At 34.9% G+C, this 20,525-nt stretch overlaps 1 protein-coding gene across 2 annotated transcripts in view; it reads left to right on the plus strand.

The window, feature by feature from the left end:
- The window catches only part of ITFG1 (integrin alpha FG-GAP repeat containing 1), an 86,149-nt gene that overhangs the window by 25,652 nt on the left and 39,972 nt on the right, over positions 1 to 20,525 (plus strand). For both annotated transcript variants that reach the window (XM_054199154.1, XM_054199156.1), the window contains exons 7-9: positions 1,029 to 1,090; positions 3,487 to 3,571; positions 17,486 to 17,580. In XM_054199154.1, coding sequence (XP_054055129.1) covers positions 1,029 to 1,090; positions 3,487 to 3,571; positions 17,486 to 17,580 — 242 coding nt within the window. The remainder of the gene's footprint in view (positions 1 to 1,028; positions 1,091 to 3,486; positions 3,572 to 17,485; positions 17,581 to 20,525) is intronic.

The raw sequence follows: 20,525 nt of genomic DNA on the forward strand, positions 1-20,525 counted from the left end.
TGTTGAGTTTGTGGGTTTGTTGTTATTGTTTTCCCTGGAAGAGAATACCCCTTATTGTGCCATTTGAAATCCCCTGTACAGCAGTCCACCTGCTTACTCAGTAAACCACCTCAGGGTAAAGCGTTAATATTTTTTTTTTTTATTTGAAAATCACTTTTTTTCTGCTTACAAAGTAACCATTGTGTTCTAACTCAAATAGTGACATTTAAAATAGCAGGGGAGAAAGAGGACAATGAAAAAAAAAAACGAAATGCTTAAATCTAAAAGAGTAGTTTTGTTAAAATATGGGCTTCTTAACATTGGACTTCATAATTATTATTTTTTTTTCCTTAAACAACCCTCCCCCTTTTTTTAACCTCCTTTACAAAGCTTTTTCTTCCCATTTTTCTAATTTGGCAAATTTGGCTTTCCTAAATAGCAATGAACAAGCTCCTCTTTAAGTAGGCATTGATAAATTCTCTGAAGCGCTCTTGCGCTGTTTTGATGTTTAAGAGATTTTTAGTGTAAAGGAAGCCTAAAATATTTTTCCATCCCCTTTTCTCCTCCTGTCAACAGTATATCTGTTGCTTAATTTAACATATCCCAAATAAAAGGATGGTTGGTAGGTTTTTATTTTTAATTTTGATTTACTAAAAATATAACTGTGTATACTTCTTTCTAGCTTCGAGGTCTGTCTCTAGCTTTACTATTAAGAAACTTTCTTCAGGATGCATATATAGCATCCAGCATTTATTAGCTCATGTGAGGCTAACTTAATTTCCGTAGACATATACAAATGTAGAAGTTGAGTGCAGAAGGTGTATTTATTTATACAGAAGAGTACAAGGGATGAAAATAGTTTGGGGGGGGGTTGTTTTTTAATCTTTCTTGCTTCATATTTATACGTTTAAACATCACTGGAATATAATATATGTATAACTTATAAAATATAGGTAACAGATTTTTAAATAAGGTATATAATATCTGTGTTGAGTGATCAAATATCTTTGTGCATATTCTACTGTTAAATATTTTATTTCTCTTTGCAGATTTGTTCCTTACTACATCACCAGATTCACAGGACATTCAGTTTGAGACATGGGTAAATAAGGTAAGAGAGAAAACCCAAATAACCATTCTGTTACAACACAGACAAGTTTAAAAAAAAAAAAAAAAAAAAAAGTAATCTGATAGTCCTTGTTTCAGGAATGAGTGGAAGCGATGTTAAGGGGCACTAACTGCAGCATTGCATTCAGACTGCAGGATATCACGGGAGGAGATCTCTTACTCAGCATAAGTTCCTCTGCAAATTTTTTAACGTGGCTACTGAGTAAATGAATCAGCCGGCCTTTCATACACCTTAGCAGGACTCCTTTGTCATCAGCTGCTCTAGGAGGTTACTGACGCCGAGTTTGGTGATTTATGAAGAAAAGGCTGATCAGATTTTTTTTTTTTATTCTGGCTGTCTCAAAGATTTGATTTCTTTAAGTAAGCTTTCTTAGAACTTCAGTTCTTGGGTAAGATTTTGTGGAACAGACGTTCAAAATCTCACTTGTGACCATTATGGTATGTACCCAAGTTACAGTTAAGAAAATCCTGAGTCCTGTGTTAACCAAATGTCACAAATGCATTTCAAGATTGGGGAGAAATAGGTCAGTGGATTGATTTTATGTATTTATTTGTTTATTGAGATTCTGCTTTTGTATTACTTAACCTGAGCAGAGTCAAAGAATCTCATTGTTAATAACAATTAATGAAATTAATTGATTTGAAACTAAGTGTATCCTTGATACTAAATCTGTTACCCAAAGGGACTATAGTTAAGAATCTTAGCATGTGTATGTTAAAAGTTTACTTTTCTGTTATAATACAAAGTGCTTAATGTGCTTCTTATTAGCTAAGTAATGAATTTTTGAGGCTTTATTTACCTGAAAAATTATCCATCGTGTCATAGTGAGTCACTGTAGAACGGGGATTATAGTCTTGTCTGTGACAACGTGGCCATCTTCAACCAGCTGCTGAACTGAAAATTTAAAAAATAAAGTAAAATTAATAGCTGCCAGATATTCTTCAAATACTATTTTTTAGGTAAAAGTAATGAAATCTCTAAATCTGTACTAGACACTTTTTTTCCAAGCAGCGGGTCATGAATTCTGTATTTCTAGCTTTTAAATAGACTTAAAACTTAACAGTTTTTGAATTTAATTCTTGAGGGATTGAGTGTAAGGATTACAAAAGGCATTTGACCTGTCTCCTGTAGGCGTGGGGTTTTTAAAATTTTCTTACAGATTTTTGATTTTCCAAACTCATGTATTCTGAATATTATCCGATGTTGTATAGTTTGTACGTATAGACTTGCTTATCTTTAGAAAGAAAGAATTCTATTCCTTGGACTCAATCAACCCAGTAAAATATGTCACACACATAAAATAGATGTACATATATTTTATGTCCATCTTAAAATACATTAATTCATCCATTAAAGCTGTTAAATTGCTCTACAAACCTAGGCAAAGTAATTCACTGATGAATCCTAAAATGCTTTTAAAATATTTGCCTATATGATAATGTTTTTCTGGCCAACTGAGCACAGGGCCTTGTTGTCTTTTCTGGATGGAGGTGATTTGCATCATTTAGTTGTTGGGTTTTTTTTCCTCATCTGAGTCATAAATTATATGTCAAGGTAAAGATATACAGTCAAACATCCATGTACTGTCTCCAGAGCTGCACCTTCAACAGCACTGAAGTCTACAAACTGAATATAACATGAGTAAGCAATGTGGGTAATTAGAGATAATCCAACAAAACGGTATCATTTTTCTCTATGGCTTTATGTATACTTGTGTGCCTAGCACTTTGAGCTGATTGCAATGACTTGAAAAGCGGGCCTTAGATCATCTCACTTGGTTAAAAAAACCTTCACTTTTTAAATGGTTTTGTTCCAGGTGTATGATAAACAAGGATCCAGCACTCTTCTTTTGTCTTTCTGATGAAACACTGGAATATTGTTTTCTGCAGGCCTATGTTTTAAAAATAGGCGATTAAAACAAGACCTAAACCAGACTTAATGTAAAATCAAGTTATTTCCTAATTAGACAGGAAATCAGAAGCTATTTTTAACAGGTGTGCAGGTGTGTTTTTATATATTACATATATCTATAAAATCACATGTCAATATGCAAAAATGCACATTAGTATTCATAATCACTTAATTATGATTTAGATTATGCTGCTGAAATAACCCAATCTCATCCTCATAAAACAGCAAAATATATGGACAATTGTATCTGAGTATCACTATTACTGGATTTCCATAAGATTCCATGAAGGATTAGAAATGCAAAAACTCAGTCCTAATTTTCAGAGTGCCTTTTTTCCCATAGCTGAGATGTCTCTTTATTATCTACTAAAGCGCTGTTTTATTGGTGTATATTTTCTCTGGATCAAAAGTCAAATTTTATCACTGTTGCAGTTCATTTTTTCCATCATCTTTGTCCTGTTTGATAGGATGGGAACTTCTCTAAAGTTGGAAAAAGTAAGAAAATGCCGAATGGTGTGAAAGTTGTTGGACAGTCCGTGTTTGCAGATTTTGGTGAGTTTTATTCTTCTGAAGTATCCTGAGTGTTTCTTTCTTTTTCATGTTTTGGTTAGCTACTCTAAATCAAAAAACAAATAAAGATGTTTAGCTCTAAAAGTTTGGGGTGGAGTTTTTATACTTTTTTTTTCTTTAAGGCATTATATCTATTTGAGTGTAAATCTTGAAATATCTGGGGATAATTATAATTAAATTAAACTAAATTCAACTTTGGCTATCCCAGTGCATTCTCATCACATAGATCTACTTTTGACTGGACACTTAAGGACATGTAACCACGTGTACTGTTGTGTTGAGCCATGGTACAACGCCAGACCTGCTTTTATCGGTCATGTATTTTGTTTGTCATGATTTTGGATTTTTCCATAATCTCGTTCAGAAGATACTATTTGAGTAAATGTTCATAAATTCTTCACCTGTACAAACTAATAAAGGCACAATGTAAATGAATTAAAATGACTTGTGTAAAGATTGATGAAACATGGTAAAATCTTAATGGTTGTAATTGAAAATTCTGAAAGGCTTTTGGACAGAAGAAAAACTTAATTTATATGTAAATCTATTTTTGCAAGGGTTAGTGAAAGCCTATATTTTTCTATTAGAATGTACTTTTTCAGTCAATTGTGTCTTATCAATATGCATGTCATGTTACAAACAGGAAATGTTGGTTTGTAGTCCAAAAAATACCTTTTTTCTGTGCAGTAAAATAAGAATTTTGCAACCCAAGGGAGAGTGCTACAGGCCTCATTCTGCTGACACTACTGAATGTAAATAACTTCTTAAAGAACTGATTTACTATATTTATACAACACACTTGTTAATTGTGAGACTGAGCTGGTCTTAAAACATTGCCAAATGGTAGCCTTGCTGCATTAAAATCCGTTTTAAAGAAAATGACAATTTTTTTAAATTAAAAGTTGAGCTGCATATTAGACCCAGAGTCCAACTCTCTTGTACTTTGCTGCCACTTAAAAGTATTCTTAAGAGTTGTAGCAAAGCTGTTTACCGATGTGTAACTAGAAGACACCTCTACTGGATAGTTAATTATCCTTCCATCCTTATCTAGCAACTATAGATGGGTTTACAGATCTATAGTAAATGAAATAAGGTAGAAGCTGAACAATGCTCTAGGTTCTTCTGTGAAATGTTTTCTAAAAAACACGTTTTCTAAAAAACATGTTTAGAAACACGTTTTCTAAAATCTTTGTAAGTAAAAACTTTTACTGTTTATCTACAAATATAAACACTTGTGTATATAGTATCTGAAGGAAAAAATAGAATACTAAGTTTTTTGAAGTTTAAAAAAAAAAGTTATGTGTGTCTGGGTTTTTGTAACTATTTTCTAAGCTGATGTTCTGAATAATGTGCCTTAATAAGTACTAAGTAGAAATCAGATTTATTTTTTTTTTAACGATGGCAATGCGCAAAGCAATATTGATGTGGGATTATTTTGTCTGTATGTTAGGTAGCTAATGAGCCCAAATGATATATCATAATTCTAGAAAATCATCATAATTAATGGGATTTTAATAAACCCTGGGATGTCTTTCAGAGCATAGTGGAACTGTTAAAATGTTTAAGTTAAAGTTTTGAAAACGTGAAGGAATGGAATGTGCAGTGAGGTAGCAGTGCAATGCACTGTGGGTTTGGTACAACCAAGGCTATGAAAGACAATGGCTGGGATGAGCTACTGCAGCCGCAGGGGGCTCCCGTTGGGAAGTTCCGTCACCGGTTGTTTGATATTCTGCTCTGCTAATTATCACCAACTTCATAGGCTATGCACTGGTGGAGCAATCTTTCTAGTAGGAATTAATATAACGGCAGAAAATGCGTGGGGGGACTTATGAAACGGATACAAAGAAATGTGGCGGGACAGCATATATGACAAAGCAGATAGAGAGGCACGGAATCATCAGTGTCATCTATGGGAGGAGAGGCTAGCTTTTCAGAAGCTGACTTTTTGGAACCGGTTATTCTGAAAGATCTCAGCCATGTAATCTCTAAGAGAGAACACCCACAGAAATCTTGCGGTCTGAGGACCTTGCTTCCTCTTCCTGAACAGCTGCATACACACTGTCATCTTTATCTTCAGTCCAGATCACTCAAGTTCATCCAGGGTGAAGGATGGGAAATGGCATAATGGTCTTTCTGCCTGTTAATTTCCTAAGCGAGCAAAAGGAGTGCTATAAATGTATGAGTGCATTTTGATAGAGGAACAAAGTTTATTCTGACAACTATGGAAATACTTATAACTATGATTTCAAGATTACTATTTGAGTATTACTACAACTTTAATCTTTTTCTGTTGTAACAGTGGGTAGGAAATTGAGTAGTGCATCAATTTTTTTTTCTTCATATTCCCAGAATTAATTTAAAATAATCAAGACAACAAATAGTTATTTTCTCACTGAACAAAGTTTTAGAGAATATTGACGTGAATACGGTACTAAACCAATGTGTATGACTAAGAAGGGACATAATTCTAAATTCCATGTTCTTTATGAAATGCGGTCTGAAGGACGCTGAATAATACCAGACCACCATCAAATTCCTACCTAGAGCTAAATAGTTCTGTGTAAGTGTGGCCATACAGAAACTGGTAGGAGGAAAAAAAAACTTTTATTGAGAAGGAGGATCTTTGAGTTCTGCTTGTATTCATTTTCATTACAGTATTTTTTTTTTGTTCTGCACCAGTCTAACAATAGAGGGAAAATCTCACATTAGTAGAATAACACCGTATCAGAGTAACTACATTTGCTCACTGTGCTACATCAGCGTATGTTTAGATACCTTCAAAAGGTAGGCATTTATTGTACAGATTCTGCTTGTACTAAGCTGAAGTTAAAGAACATGCCTCACTAGAAACAGTTTGTCAGACTTGAACATCTCCTTTTTTTCAGTTTTCCCTGTTTCAAAAATGATGAAATAATGATTGTCGTAAGTCAAAGGAAGTTAAGGTATGATGGTTTGCAGTTTGAAATAGTAATTTGGCTATCAGTAGTGGGACCTGAAAGAAGTTTCATTGCACAACAAATCAAAATAGTACAATGAAAATGTAAAATTGGATCCATTAGAAGTTTGCAGCTTTTGTCAAACTGCGTGATGCACTAAGCAGAACATACCATAGCACGCTCACTCTGCTCTCTGCGTGCTGCATCTTTACTGTTGGCACAGGCATACAGCTGCTGTGACTAGAGATACAGCTGCTGTGACTAGACACACCTTCAATATACAGTCGCAAGCCTGTTCCATTCTTAGTTCTGTGTTGCCTGCCTCTCTTCTGTTGCCTTTTTTGACGTTTTCTGTACCTCATAGCTGATATACCAGCCTTGCCATTCACTAAAGGTCTCAAAGGATTCCATATTTCTCTGTCTTTCACTCGCTTAACTTTGTGCACATTAGTGACTCTGGCATGATGTCAGGGCCAGACATGAGCTTGGGAGTGTGTCACTTGTGCTGCCGCCTGCTTGTTTACTTCCATCTTTCTATTTGTACACTCTTGCACTTCTGCTGTCCAAGATTCTGATTCACCTACGTCTTAGCAAAACATGTTTTGTTTCAAAAGGTGACTTTGTTTAACATTATTTCCTGTTTCCAAAAGTTTTATTTAAATACCCTTTCCAGCCATAAGTAGTTAACTGTTTGAAAAAAACAAAAAAAGGGTGAGCTTTGAATAAGATCCTGACTTAGAACCTCCAAAGGCAACTAATTTTTGGGTAAGGTTTCCTTTCTTAAACGAAGCAGGTTGTTGAACAGCTATCAAGTAGAAAGTATTTAGATAAGTGGAGCTGGAAAAAATGAACAATTAGGTGACTCATGAGAAACCGTCACAGGTGTTTGAGTAACGTTAGCACCAAGTCTTCCTGAAGTACTCAAATAATAAAGATATATTTTTTCATTAAAAAGATATGCAAATGTATGTTTGTACATACTATATATGTATTTGTAAGGCCTATTGTATTTCTGTATATACACATGTGTCTGTATATTCTAATGGAAAAATATGCAAAAGCAGGTGTACATATATCAATATATTTGTGGTAATGTAGTTGACCTTAGACTTTATGTCTAAATTGGAACCTTAAAAACAAGTAACACTCCCCTCTGTTACATGATAGCAATGATTTGTACATTAACCTGACCAAAGGACAGTGAACAATTGACAAATTTGTGTTGCCCTTTTAAAAATGAATCAGAAATGCTTTGTGGCATATTTATTATAAATGGCATTTCAATTGATTAAGGTGAGCAGAGCTGGGCACTACAGAATTCTGCACTTACTTGGCTGACACATTGCTCCAAACAAGTAAGAGCTCTTCATTATTACTTTTTCTATTCTTCTCATGTCACTATGGTAATTGCAGTGCAGTGGTTGCTATAGCAAAAATGATTAATCCTCCGTTGTTGTTATCTGTATGCCAGCAGAGCCTTTTTATAAGGTCTGACTGTACTGTCTTTGGAGGAAATCATAGATGTTCGCTAGAATTCTGGTGAATAACAGCAGTTTTAAAGAGTTTTAATAATTGTCACTTAAAATAGTGGAAAATTTTGTATTTGTTAAAGAAATTTAAGGATTTCAGTGGACATTCTGAAAATGATTTTTTTTTTTTTTTAGTAACAAGATGAATGTGAACTATATTTTGGACACACAAACCTCCTATTTTCTTGCTACACTGAAGATTAATGAAATATATCTTTAAAGTAGTGACCCAGAAGCAATTAGCATAGAATATTCTGCTGTTTATACAGCCCATTAATTCATTTTTATTGGAAATGAATGTTATAACTGCTATTCAACTATGATTGGTTCAGTTGGTTTAATGGAGATTGATAAAGCATCCTTTGTGATATCTGATCTAAGAATGTAAAGTTTGATGAATCACTGATTTTGTTTAGTTTAGGCAAAGAAATTTATTACTGCCTGTACGTAAAGAGAATAAGAAATAGCTTTTCGAAATCAAGCAAATCATACTGTTGATTGTATCCTCATCTGTAAATACAACACAACTCTCACGTTATGCAGGCAGCATTTAGGCAGCTCCACCTCAGTTTGTTATCTTCTATTCACCATTTGTTTTCTTAGATGCTGCTGAGTCCTTATCTGTGTGATCTTCCCTAATTTGTGAAGTCTGTGTTTGCTCCAGCTATGCAAACCTGCTTACTTTTTGAGAAAGCATGGATTGGCATTGTTAAAGTTCTATCCAAGTCTTTTAGGAACCTGAACTCAAGTTTTTCTCCTGTTTAAAATACAGTTATCCAGCTAATAATCCTGAGACAATCTTCTCCGTTCTTCACCCTACCAACTAGTTGAACTGTTCCATGTATGTTAACTACTTGTATGACATATAGTAGAAATTATCATTTTTCTCGTGGGAAAGGATAGCTCACTATTGCCAGTAATTAACTGGATAACAGAGAGCCTAACCTTTGGGTTGGTTTGGTTTTTTTTTAAGCCATTCATTGCACTGTAAAATGCATTTAGGTGACAATTTTTTGTTTAAAGTCGACTTTGATTAATCTGCAGCTGATGATATCATTCCTTAAATGTACTGCTTTTCTGCCTGCACTTGCACTTCAATTTTGGAGCTTTTAATTTTGTGTGTGAACTTTGTTTTAGCATCTGAATTTCTTTAGTTTTTTCCTTCTCTTCAGAATGTTGCATCCTCAGATGTAGAAGCTATGTCAAAGGAAAATTTTAGTGATGCGTGTCAGTAAATAACCCCTTTATAAAGCACTTGTCTTTGGAGCACTGTATGTTCCGAGTTACTTCAGATAAGGAAGAAGTTGTTTTGGTAACAGATGCACTTCAGTTCATCTGAAACAGAGGTGCATAAAGACATACCAAGTTAACTGCCACTTATGTATTTGAGTCCATGAAAGCGTATTTAGAGGCTAAACCTGTCTTATTTGTTAACTGCTAGCCATCAGTGCTGCTCAGTGATACCTTTTCATTTTAATATTAGCCCTACTTTGACAGTTCTTTCTACAAAAAGATCCTGTAGCTTGATTTTTAAGGCCATAGCCATGTGTTACTCCTTTGCAGTTCCTTTAAGTTTAAAAAACAAACAAACAAAAAAAAACCCAACACCATGAAACCCAAAACCCAAAAAGAAACAACCAAACAAAAAAACCTCCAACCAACCAAACAACCAAAAAAGTGTAAATTCATGTTGGATATAAGTAGATCACATTGCACTACAGACTGCACCCCATCTGACTGCCTTAGTAATTTCAACATTTGTTTTTGCAGTCACAGTGTGGATCTGAGAATAGGACAGACAATAAGTTAAAGCACTTGTGTAAAGTCCATCTAGGAAACTTTTGAATGCAGTGGCCTCAAATTCTTTGTTCAAATTCATCTTTGACCCCTTTGGGAGATTATTTTTCTGTGCATCTCATCCTTACTGTTCTTCCCTATCACATAGTCATTTAGTAAGCAGTCTTCTATACTATCATTTCATATTGTTCCTTTTGCTGTTTAAAATGCTGCGTTTCCTGATCCTTAAGGCATCTGTCCTGATCTGACACCCACACAAGTCCCACATTTCTGAACTGTTTCCCATCCCCTTGCCACTAAATAGTAGCCAGGTACAATTGTACCAATAGTATTCTCAAAAATCCAAGAGATTTTTTTTTCTAGTACAGTTCTTGTTTTCCCTGAATTTGCACAGGGTAAATAATAAATAATATAATATAGTGGAGATTAGATTGTCTAATTTTGCAAGAGCATTGTGGCACATTTGCACATCCTGTTACCTGACAGAGTGCTGTGTGATGGGCTGAGAGTGGCTGAAGCTGTAGCCTGAGATGATGTGTGTCACTAGTACTTTTAAGTAACTTTATACGCATTCTTGACTCCCTCCAAACCATAAACACTAATTCTGTTATTTCTTTCTCTTCAAGTCTTTATTATGACTTACAGTGAGGTATTTTTGTCCACTTAGTTTTAAATGTTGTTCCAAAGCAGTGTCTGTTTGGGGAGGGGAGGAATGGATGGACGAACAAACAAGGAACTGTTTCCCATGTTTTGCCAAGTTCTTCCACATGTTGCTGACAAATGCTAACATCTCCTGGGAAAAAAAAATACTGATATTGCATCATATTAATTTTTGTCCATGGGGCTTGTACATTAAGAATTACTTTGCTTTCTTTCCAATAATAAAATTAGAGGAGTGGTGCGCACGCCACTCGCTTATTTATTCTTTGTTGAACAACTTAATCTCCTCAGGATTTAATTTTTCTTTGACGATGTTCATGGTTAATATGACAAGAACTCTCAACCCAAAATTTAGTTGTACAGGTGGCTTGCTTTAATTAGTGTTATCCTCTTCATTTGTTAGCATGTGAACATTTGATGCCATATGATGCCAAGCTGTGCAGTCAGGCTTTGTAGTTTCTCTTTTAACAATCGGAGATAGTTGGAACCAGTAGTTTTCAGCATAAGCTACAACAGGAATTTCAGTGCTACTTCTTGTTTAGTGTGCAGGGGGGTGTCTCATTTTGTATTTAATCTAATTTCTTTTTCCTGTTTGGATTCCAGTTAGTACATTCGATATAGTCTTTCCATTTCGGATACAAGAGCATGCTGTTGGACCTCATGCAGTTTGCTGGCACGCTGTGTTTAAATGCTTTTCTCACAGTGGAGGTGTGAATACGGATTCTTTGGAAGGACACAGACAGACTTAGTCAGAATTGATTTAGTGTGAAGGGGAGTGTTTTAAGGCTTTCTTTAATGTCCACAGAACTTTGAATCATCTGTAAAAGCTCTTTGCATCTGTTTTTTGAAGTTGTGATTCATGTTTTCTAAAAGCAGCTGACACTGATTCTTTTAATAATGCGTTGTTGTCTTAGTAATTTATGATAATTGTCTCTGTCACGACCATCTTGTTGAACATAAAGGCAGAGAGTGACAAAAGAATTCTAATCACTTTATTATCTCAGAAGATAAATTTAAGATAATCAGCTTTCAAATAAACCTTTATTTTGTTTGAATATCCAACTCAATTGTATTGGTTGTAGTCATTTTGCCTGCCTCAGAAAGGGTATTGTTTTGAGCACTACCATAACAGGGCTTTTTCCTCCTTATTTTCTTACTATTCTTTAGAACTTAAAATGAAGGGCTCACGACAAAGGAGAATGAGAACTGTGCAAAGCCATGAGGGAGCTGTGTGGGTGCAAGCTGTATGTATGGTGAAATAAAAAGCATATAAAGCTTCATTAGGATGTATTGTATTAAATAAGAGATGCCTTATACTTATTTGGACTTTAAATCAACAGCAGCGAAAAACTTCTTGGCTTTTATTGTACTATATTGAGGTCACTTTTTTTCTCACCTTTTTGAAGGAGAACTGCACTGACAAAGTCTGTAATAATACAGGGACCACGGCTAGTTTAGAATGTCTCTCTCAAGAGAGAACAGTAGGTTCTCAAGGCATTGGGACTTTGTGGTATATGAAGTGTCTTGCTTTTATGTAGCATCAGGTTGAGAATTATGAAAGCTAGGCTGTTCTCACTGTCTTAGCCTGCATAGTTACCTTATTTTTATTTGCCAGAAAACAATTTCTTTTTATGTAACACAACTGTAATAAGTTATAATAATCAGTCTGTCATCTCAGCAACAAAAAAGGTGGATTCAATTTTTGTTTTTAAAGGAGCAGAAGTAAGATTACACTGAGCAGAACTACACAGCTGTTTAAAGTAGAAAGATTTGGATCATACGCCCACCAAAAGCTGTTTTGCTTGTCATAACTACAACTTCATCTTGCCGTATTACAAACCAGTTTTGAATTGAGTGGCCATGATACTTGTAATTTCCCCAGGTTCAGTTTTTCTTTCAAAGCCCATGTTGGAAATTACATTGTATAAGCATGTGCAATGAATCTAATAACCCCTGAACTTGATTGCAAAATACCACTTTTCTTATACCTTTTTCTATGTTTTTTAAGGATTTTGAAGATTTGGATTGAGTATTTTTTGCCTATGTTTACTAATGTTAAGTAACTATCTGCATGTTTGCTTTAAAAGCGTATCCGTGATACATCCTGTTTTGGGAAGAAGTTTACTATGTGTAACTTCTTTTTCTTAAAGTGTGAAAGAACTTCACTAGTAGTCTTAAAAAAATACCAATTTATTAGTGGAGGGTTACATTCTGTCTTCTCCATTGTAGGGCCTGCTGCCTATTTGCCTATTCAGCCTAGTTACTTTATATGTATTTCTCTAATTATGGATAGAAGTAGGTAATAAATTCGTTATTGGACAGAATTGACCAAGTTCCTCCACCCCCCCTTCACAAAAGGTCTATGCCAATGTGAGATGATAATCCAGTTGGTTCCGATTGGAAGGGCTAAAAATCTAATAGACCTGCTACAGCAATTTCTTAACTGTCAGAGCTGAAACTCCACAAACTCTAGTGTCATCGTTACGAATTATGAGACAGCAGAACATGTACGTGCTGATGTGCAAGTCAGTGAGATGCTGGGACCTCAGGGTCAAGGAATCTCTCAGAGTAACCACTGAGACACCATTTGCTATTTGTGCATTTGTTTTAAAACGTGTGGTTATGCTAGTACGATAGCATTGCATTTTTAGCATTTTTAACACTTTTTAATAACATTATGTTCTTAATCTGATTTAGAAGGTTTTTTCTGCTTTCTCCCACTCAAATTTACTTTTAGAATAGATTGAAAAGCTTTGAGCTATGTTTTTTGCAAGTGTGAACATTCAAAATCAATGTTAAAGCTTCAGCTGCAAGTAATTTTTCCTCATACAGTCTCTCTGTATGAGGTGTGCTCCCAGTGAGCTGCACTATCTGTGTCTCTCGGGTTGCTTTTGTTCTGGATTGGACTGCTAGCACTTTGCAGACGTGGGCAAAATGTTGGAAACAAGGCTTTCTGTCCATGGATTTCTTTGAAACGAACAGGCAGTAAGTAATGATTCTCACATGATTCCTAGATGGCATAACACTGCTAATTTTGTCTTTACATATTTTGACAAAAGTACGGATTTGCAGCTGATGAGTATGTGGGACTGTTCTTTTTCTAGCCTTTTCCACTGCCTATAGAACTTGATCTTTATTAACCATGTAGCTCTTTAGTATCGCAGTCAAGCCAGAATCGTATGTTGAGAACATGCTAGCTAACAGCTGAGTTTGTGTTTGTATGTCAAACATGCTTTAAGTTGAGCAGTGCTAGCAAAGGACACGTGGAGTCTAGAGTACATTTAGCCACATCTAGTGTTTCGCATTCTATTGAAATTACAAGTAAGGATAACCTTGAGACTTCCAGAAATTTGAACTGAGATTAAAATCCATACAGTAATAGAAAGGTAGACTAAGCAGACCCTAGGAGCTGAGTGAAGACTGCAGAGGATCTCTAGAAATAGATTTCCTAGGTAGTCCTGGGCTAAAGTGCATTATTAAAGACATGTCATGCAGGTATTTTTTTAAAAACTGAAACTAGCGCAGTTTATTTCAGGTGGTCCGACGGGTTCATCCAGCCATTGTCACCGATGCATGTTTTGTCACCTATGAATACCTAACTGCACTAGAGGAAACGTGCTAATGAGGCTCCTTTTAATTTCTGGCTTCTTCCTCCCTTGTGGCAGAATTTATTAAAATTTAAGGATGTTTCTTTAAATTGAGATTGAAACCAAGCAGGGAGAAAAGTCAGCATTGTATGTCCAAGGTAAGTTTGTTGTTAGAGCAATTAAGCTCTTCTGTAGGCAGCTGCAGGGGGTTTTTTGTGTGGTCTTCAAGATCAGTGGAGTTGTGCCAAGGGTTTGTATTTCAGCAGGTGCTTCCAAGGTGGGAATCACAGAAGGATTAGGAATAAATTATGTTCTTTCAAAACTGGAAAAGCTGCTGTATCAGTTTGTGGCTTTCCCATAGTGAAAGCTTGTGTCACTTCAGAATAAAAGTGTTGTAAAGCCCTAGTTCTGTAGAGCCACATAAAATGTATTTTATTAAAATACTAATTTTAAAATACTGATTTAAGGAATTGGAAACTTACAGCACCACACGAACAGCTTAAAATTTAATTTCAGACATCTATACTTAAGAGAAATGTAATTTTGCTAACTTACTGGACTAATATGTCTGTATCTTCTTTCTTTCTTATCTTTAAATTCAACTGAGCACCAAAAAAAAAAAAAAACAGTCCAGAATTCATAAGCTAGATATCTCTATCTGAAAAACTTTAGGAAGGTGGATACAGCAATAATTGGAGATCTAGGTCAGCTTAAGAATAGCCCCTCACACTCCTTGTCTATAAATTTCCAACAGATTTTTCCCTTACGAATTTATTCTTTAAATATTGGATTCTTAAATATATGTCACACAGAACTGAAGAGAAATTACACCTGAATACATGAGCCTATAAGAAGTTACATAAATGGACCTGTAGCTTCTGGTCAAAGGAACAGGGGAAACTGTGTCCTTCTAATACGGAATTTGTATCGTATTATTTTCAGTTGCAGGGGCAAAGGTGTGGTGTTTGATGCATATTTACCTTCTATTTATTCTTTGATTGTACTGAGTTATTTTAATCAAATCTTACTCTTAAACTTGTAATTTATCTAGAATACTTGCATCTGTATGGTGGTGGCTTCTCATCTAATTATGTGAAAGTTCCATCGTTCTTACTGCCCTGTAGTTCCATTATTCTTCAAAGCTACATAGGTTGTTCCTGTCAATGTACTACAGTATTACTGAACATTAATTACCAAGACTATCAAACTGAGTTATCAGCATAACAAGATGAATGTTTGCAATTTAAGTAGAATCAAACATTTTATATTCTCCTCTGCTCCATAGCATAATTTAAAATGAGAACATCCTTGTCCTTGTCCCTTTCTAACAAAGCACGAAAAGAGTTAGTATTTGAAGGTTCTTTGTCCTTATGCGTTATTGAAAGTCTTCTAAATTACTTTGAACTGAAAGTTCTGTAGAATGTGTTTAAAAGATTAGGGCTTAATTTAAATTTTATATTTTGCAAAATACTGACATCTCTGCAACTTAATTCTGTTCTAACAAACCCTTCAATATTTCCATAGTTTATAATTTGCAAAATTTAACAGTTTCTCCCATTTAAAGTTTAGAAAAAGCCTGCAGTCTAAGCAGTATTTTATTCTATTTCATGTAAGCAAAAATTAAAGTTTTAATTGTTGTTCTTGAATGATGCAGAAGGAAAACAAACAGCTTCAAAAGCTGGTGCTGACTTCAGACTGGTCAAAATCAATAGTTTCTGTGTTAATTCCTCTATTCAGTGGTAATTTCCTTTCCCATCCCTTTGGATGCAGATTTACTGTATTTCTATCACCTGGGCTACTTGGCATCCTAAGTTATCTCTCCGTGATAACAGAGCTGCTGTGATTTGGGAGGGGTTTGGTGGTGAGTTAAAATAATTCATGAGGCAGATGGGATGTAGGAAGCCACTAAAGGTGACTGTTTGGCTTTATCACTTGGAGATATTTGGGGAAGTCTGATATTTTCATCATTCCTCCTCCCCCTTTATAACCCTACTTTCCATCTCCCAACTTCCTTATGTAATAAGGGTGGGACCTAGAAAACTTAACTACGCACAAATATATATATATATACACACACACACACTCTAAAGGGAGGTTCAGCTTCATAGAAATATAATTTGGCAGGCTGAGAAAGCATTTCTCATATTATGGTACAGTATGACTGAACATTTAGGCTGTGGTCAGTAGTATATTGGGAAATGAATAAGGGATTTAGTGACTTTAGCAGATGATCTAGTTTTTGCATACGAAGTAAGGAGATTTCATCAAGCAATTTACAAAATCCACTTAAAATATTAATACCAAGCTCCTCAGAACTGTATGGGCTAAGGGGCAATTTGAAAATATGATTATTTTTTTTTTTATTACAGTATGAGTTTTGATTTCATAGCCTGGAAAAGCAGGTACCCTGAAATTTTCCTGGTCTGGGGCATACCATCTCTCTAGCAAGTCAAGTTCAGTTATCATCAGGACTTGCAGCAGTAGTCACTAATGCAGCAGTTACAGCTGCTAATTTTTGGTTGCTTATATTCAGCTACTTCTCTGTTGTTCCTTCTCAGCCCATACAAGGTAACTTCTGATGGTTTATCTCCTAGTAGGAGGGCAGTGTATTTCCACATATGCGAAGCAGGGCGGCAGGGCTAAAATATGAACACAGGGATTTCTCCTGGATTAGATAATGAGCAGTAAATTGATTTATTATTTTTTTTCCCATTATATGTGCTGTGTGTCAGAATTCTAGATGCAAATAGGCATTGCGTGTTTAAACACGAGAAGGTCATTACTCTACTAAAGGTTTTGGAAATCCATGGATTAAAGGTGTTAGAAGAACGTTTTTGAAAACCTGTAAATTACTCAGGTTTGCCTAATTCTATAAGCCGGGAATTTATTAGCCATTGTGTTAGTCAACTTTCCATTGCTGTATTTTATCTTTTAATATAGATTAACATATTACATGTGAACTCATGACTCTTCTTAAAGTCTTGCTGACAGCACAGGAGTTTAAAACTAGTTTAGAAAATTAAATAAGTTTGTATGGGAGACTTGGGATGGTAGATTTATATAAAAGGTCATTTTCTTCCAAACTAAACACAGGGACTGAGTAAATTACTAAGCGCTTATTCTTCTAAATATATCACATTATCATCAGAAGTATAATGTAAAACTTCCTCTGTAATACAGGTCGAGATGAAAATGCATCAACAACGACAATTTCAAACAAAAGCCCCAGATTAGACGATTAGGTTAAGCATTTTGAAAAGGTTTAGTTTACCTTCTGTAATTTTTCACATTTAAAACATAATAAATTATTTCAGCTGATTACCTCTTGCAAACAGGGGTTTTGATTTTGCAAATACAAAGCTGACAGTCTTTTTTTCTCTTTGACAGATGGGGATGGACAAAGTGAACAGTTATTACCAGTCTGTGAAGATACAACATGTCAAAAAAGTGCCATCTACTTAACTAAGCTAGGATTGGATCAGGTATCGTGAGTTTGGGATTGGAAAGACAAAGGAACATACTGTGCTTTATGAAATAATATGAAATAGGAAGATGATTTTTCATGAAAGAAAAATGAAACTTCCTCACCTGTAATTATTGCATATAAGAGACTTTTATTTATTTACTTATTTATTACCTATCTAAAAAAAATGGGCTTGGTGGAAGAGGTTGCATACCTAGAATTCTATATAATGTACAATTCAAGTCAAGAAAATTATGGATGTTTCTGATGAGTCACTTTGTTGATTGCAAAACACTGCATTCTAAGCACCGTAACTGCCCTAGCATGAGAAGACAAACAAGGTTTGTGTTAAGAGTTGGAAACAGATCTAATTAATTCAAAGAAGCTTCTTCAGTTTAAGTTAGGGAGTTATTTTTTAGCTTTTATATATATGTGTGTGTGTGTATATATATAAGCTAAATATATATAAGTGTGTATATATATATATAAAAGCTATATATATATATATATATATAGACGTGCACATTCGCATATATCAAGTTGAACCAGCCCACACCTCTTAACCCTTTATTTCTACTGTGTCTTCGATTGTTACTAATTAAGTGAATTTCCACATAGTATATAAAGACTTGTTTAGGCTATGTATCTTCAAGACTGGGTTTCTGCTAACCTATTTCAGCTTTGTTCATGACACTGCTTGTTTTGAGACATGGTCATCGTTCACGTAATAGATTACTGTATACTCATTTATTTTAGCATGTGTTAAAAAAAAAATCTATTTTAATACTTAAAACATCTGTTTCAAGTATTTAAAGTTCCCTGCTTTATAATAAAGTTACAGTTTACAATAAATTAACCTAATGTTTGTTTGATGCCTTAATAAATGTTTTTACTAAATTCATATTTAGCAATGTGAACCTAAAGGCCAAGGTGACCAACAAAGTACTTGCTTAGAGCCGGCAGCAAACCCCACAGTAGTGTACTTACAGAAACGTGTAATGTGTGCCATACGTGTTTCTAACCAGGTGATGAATTACCGACTTATTCCTTTACTGACAATTTAAAAGTAGAATTTTTTGTGCGTAAGTAGTACCCTCTCTGATCTATATTTCAGAATTTACAGGTGAATTTACTGTTTGCTCAAGGAACAGTACATACTTTGATAATGTCATTGTTGCAGTCCAGCCCAAGTTTATAGTGTAGGTTTTCTCATTTAAAGAATCAAAATCTCTAGACAGGCACACTTTCCTACTAGTGAGAAAATCACTCTGTATTGGAAAGTGCGCAGTTACCAGTCAGTTAAGGAAGTATAACCAGGATGGAATATACCATCGGTGTAAGAAAGAGAAAGTAACTCTAAATTTGGTAATGTATCTCTCAGCCTTGTAATCTTGTTATCTCTGTCCTTAGAAATGCATGTTTTCCTGCGCACACCGTGTTTGGTTGTTTGTGCGTTGTTTTGTTTTGGTGTTTTTACGTTAATTGCCTGTGAACACAGAATAGAGGCAATGGATTAAAGCATTGCTGGATACACAGTGTTACAGTAGAGTTTGATTTACAGGTCACAGCCTTTGTATAAAGCAAGGACATGCTCAGTTCATGATACTTGCATTGCTTTCTGGTCAAAGGGCAGAACCCAGACTTTTGATAAACACGTTAGACTGATTGTACTGCTGTAACGGGCAGCTGACATTTCACCGTTGAGTAGTTGGGGTGCTCTTATGTCAAAAGACAACTGCTCTTTAGCTCTAAATTTAGTTCCTTACTCTGATAACATAAGAAGTAAAAGACATTTGAGTTTTTTTGCTTAAGTAAATTTGAGACAAATATTCTCGATGAAAGTAATTTCACTGTCGAAAATGAACCACACACAAACAGCACGTACCGTTGAGAGACACAAAGCTGTTACTTGAGAGTAGCAGATGACGGGGTGGTGTGCTAAAGAAAAGTTATATTATCTGTTGCTCATGGTACGTTTCTAGAAGGAAGGGATGGAGTAGTGGCAGAGGAAGGTGTGGGTCAATTTGCACAATATCAGAATTTTTCTGAAGTAGAGTCATTTACTGTAACCTGCTCTGAAGTAACATTGCACGGTGGCAGTTTTCCTGTTCCTTCATTATTTCATTTTTTTGGTAGAGGTCAACTATTTAATTAGAAATACATCAGATTTTTAACATACCACTTCTGATACTCATCAGAATATTTATTTTTTTTTACTTAATTTAGCAATTTCACTGTGTAATTTCAATTTTAAAATAATTTCCAAGATAATGACATTTGAGTTAAAAATTAGCAGCTAAATATTGTCATTTTATTTTAAAAAGCGAAGAATCTAACAGATTCTCATCCTGTTAGAAAAAAAAGTTTTAAAAAGTATGAGGAGTTACCTAGAAACTTTTAAAGCAATTTTCCCTGCATATTTTTAGAATGACTTTTTAATTAAAAATGACAGTATCAAATGGCATGCAATAATGAATTGTTCTGGCCTAACCTTTTTAAAGAATTATATCTAGAATACTCTTCTCTTGCACTCTTAGACTCATCTAGAGGTGATGGGGTTTTTTCTTCTAAAGCATTTTATCTTTTCCATTCTGAAATAGTGGAAAATATCAGTATCTTCATTCATACGTCTGCAGTTTTTCCCATGTGTTGCGTGTTCTCTTCTGGTAGAAATCTCTTCAAACATGTTACTTCCCATATTTTGGAAGTGAAATGTGTTAATTTCATTGCATTTGGTCATTGTGAGATCAGGTGACCCAATTTCCAAGCTTTGACTCTGAAGTAAGTTAATCTTCATGAGAAATGATGAACATAAACTTTTTGGCAACAGACTGGGATCAATTCCTTTTGTTTGTTTAATCACTGTACGATTTGAGGGAAAGAATAATGAGCCCTTGTGGTGCAGAATGTGTTTCAACAAGGGGATAGTATCCCTTGTGGAACAGGTAGGTAATTATAGGGAAT

The sequence above is a fragment of the Rissa tridactyla genome, chromosome 4 (assembly GCF_028500815.1).
Source record: "Rissa tridactyla isolate bRisTri1 chromosome 4, bRisTri1.patW.cur.20221130, whole genome shotgun sequence".
NCBI classification, from domain to species: Eukaryota; Metazoa; Chordata; class Aves; order Charadriiformes; family Laridae; genus Rissa; species Rissa tridactyla.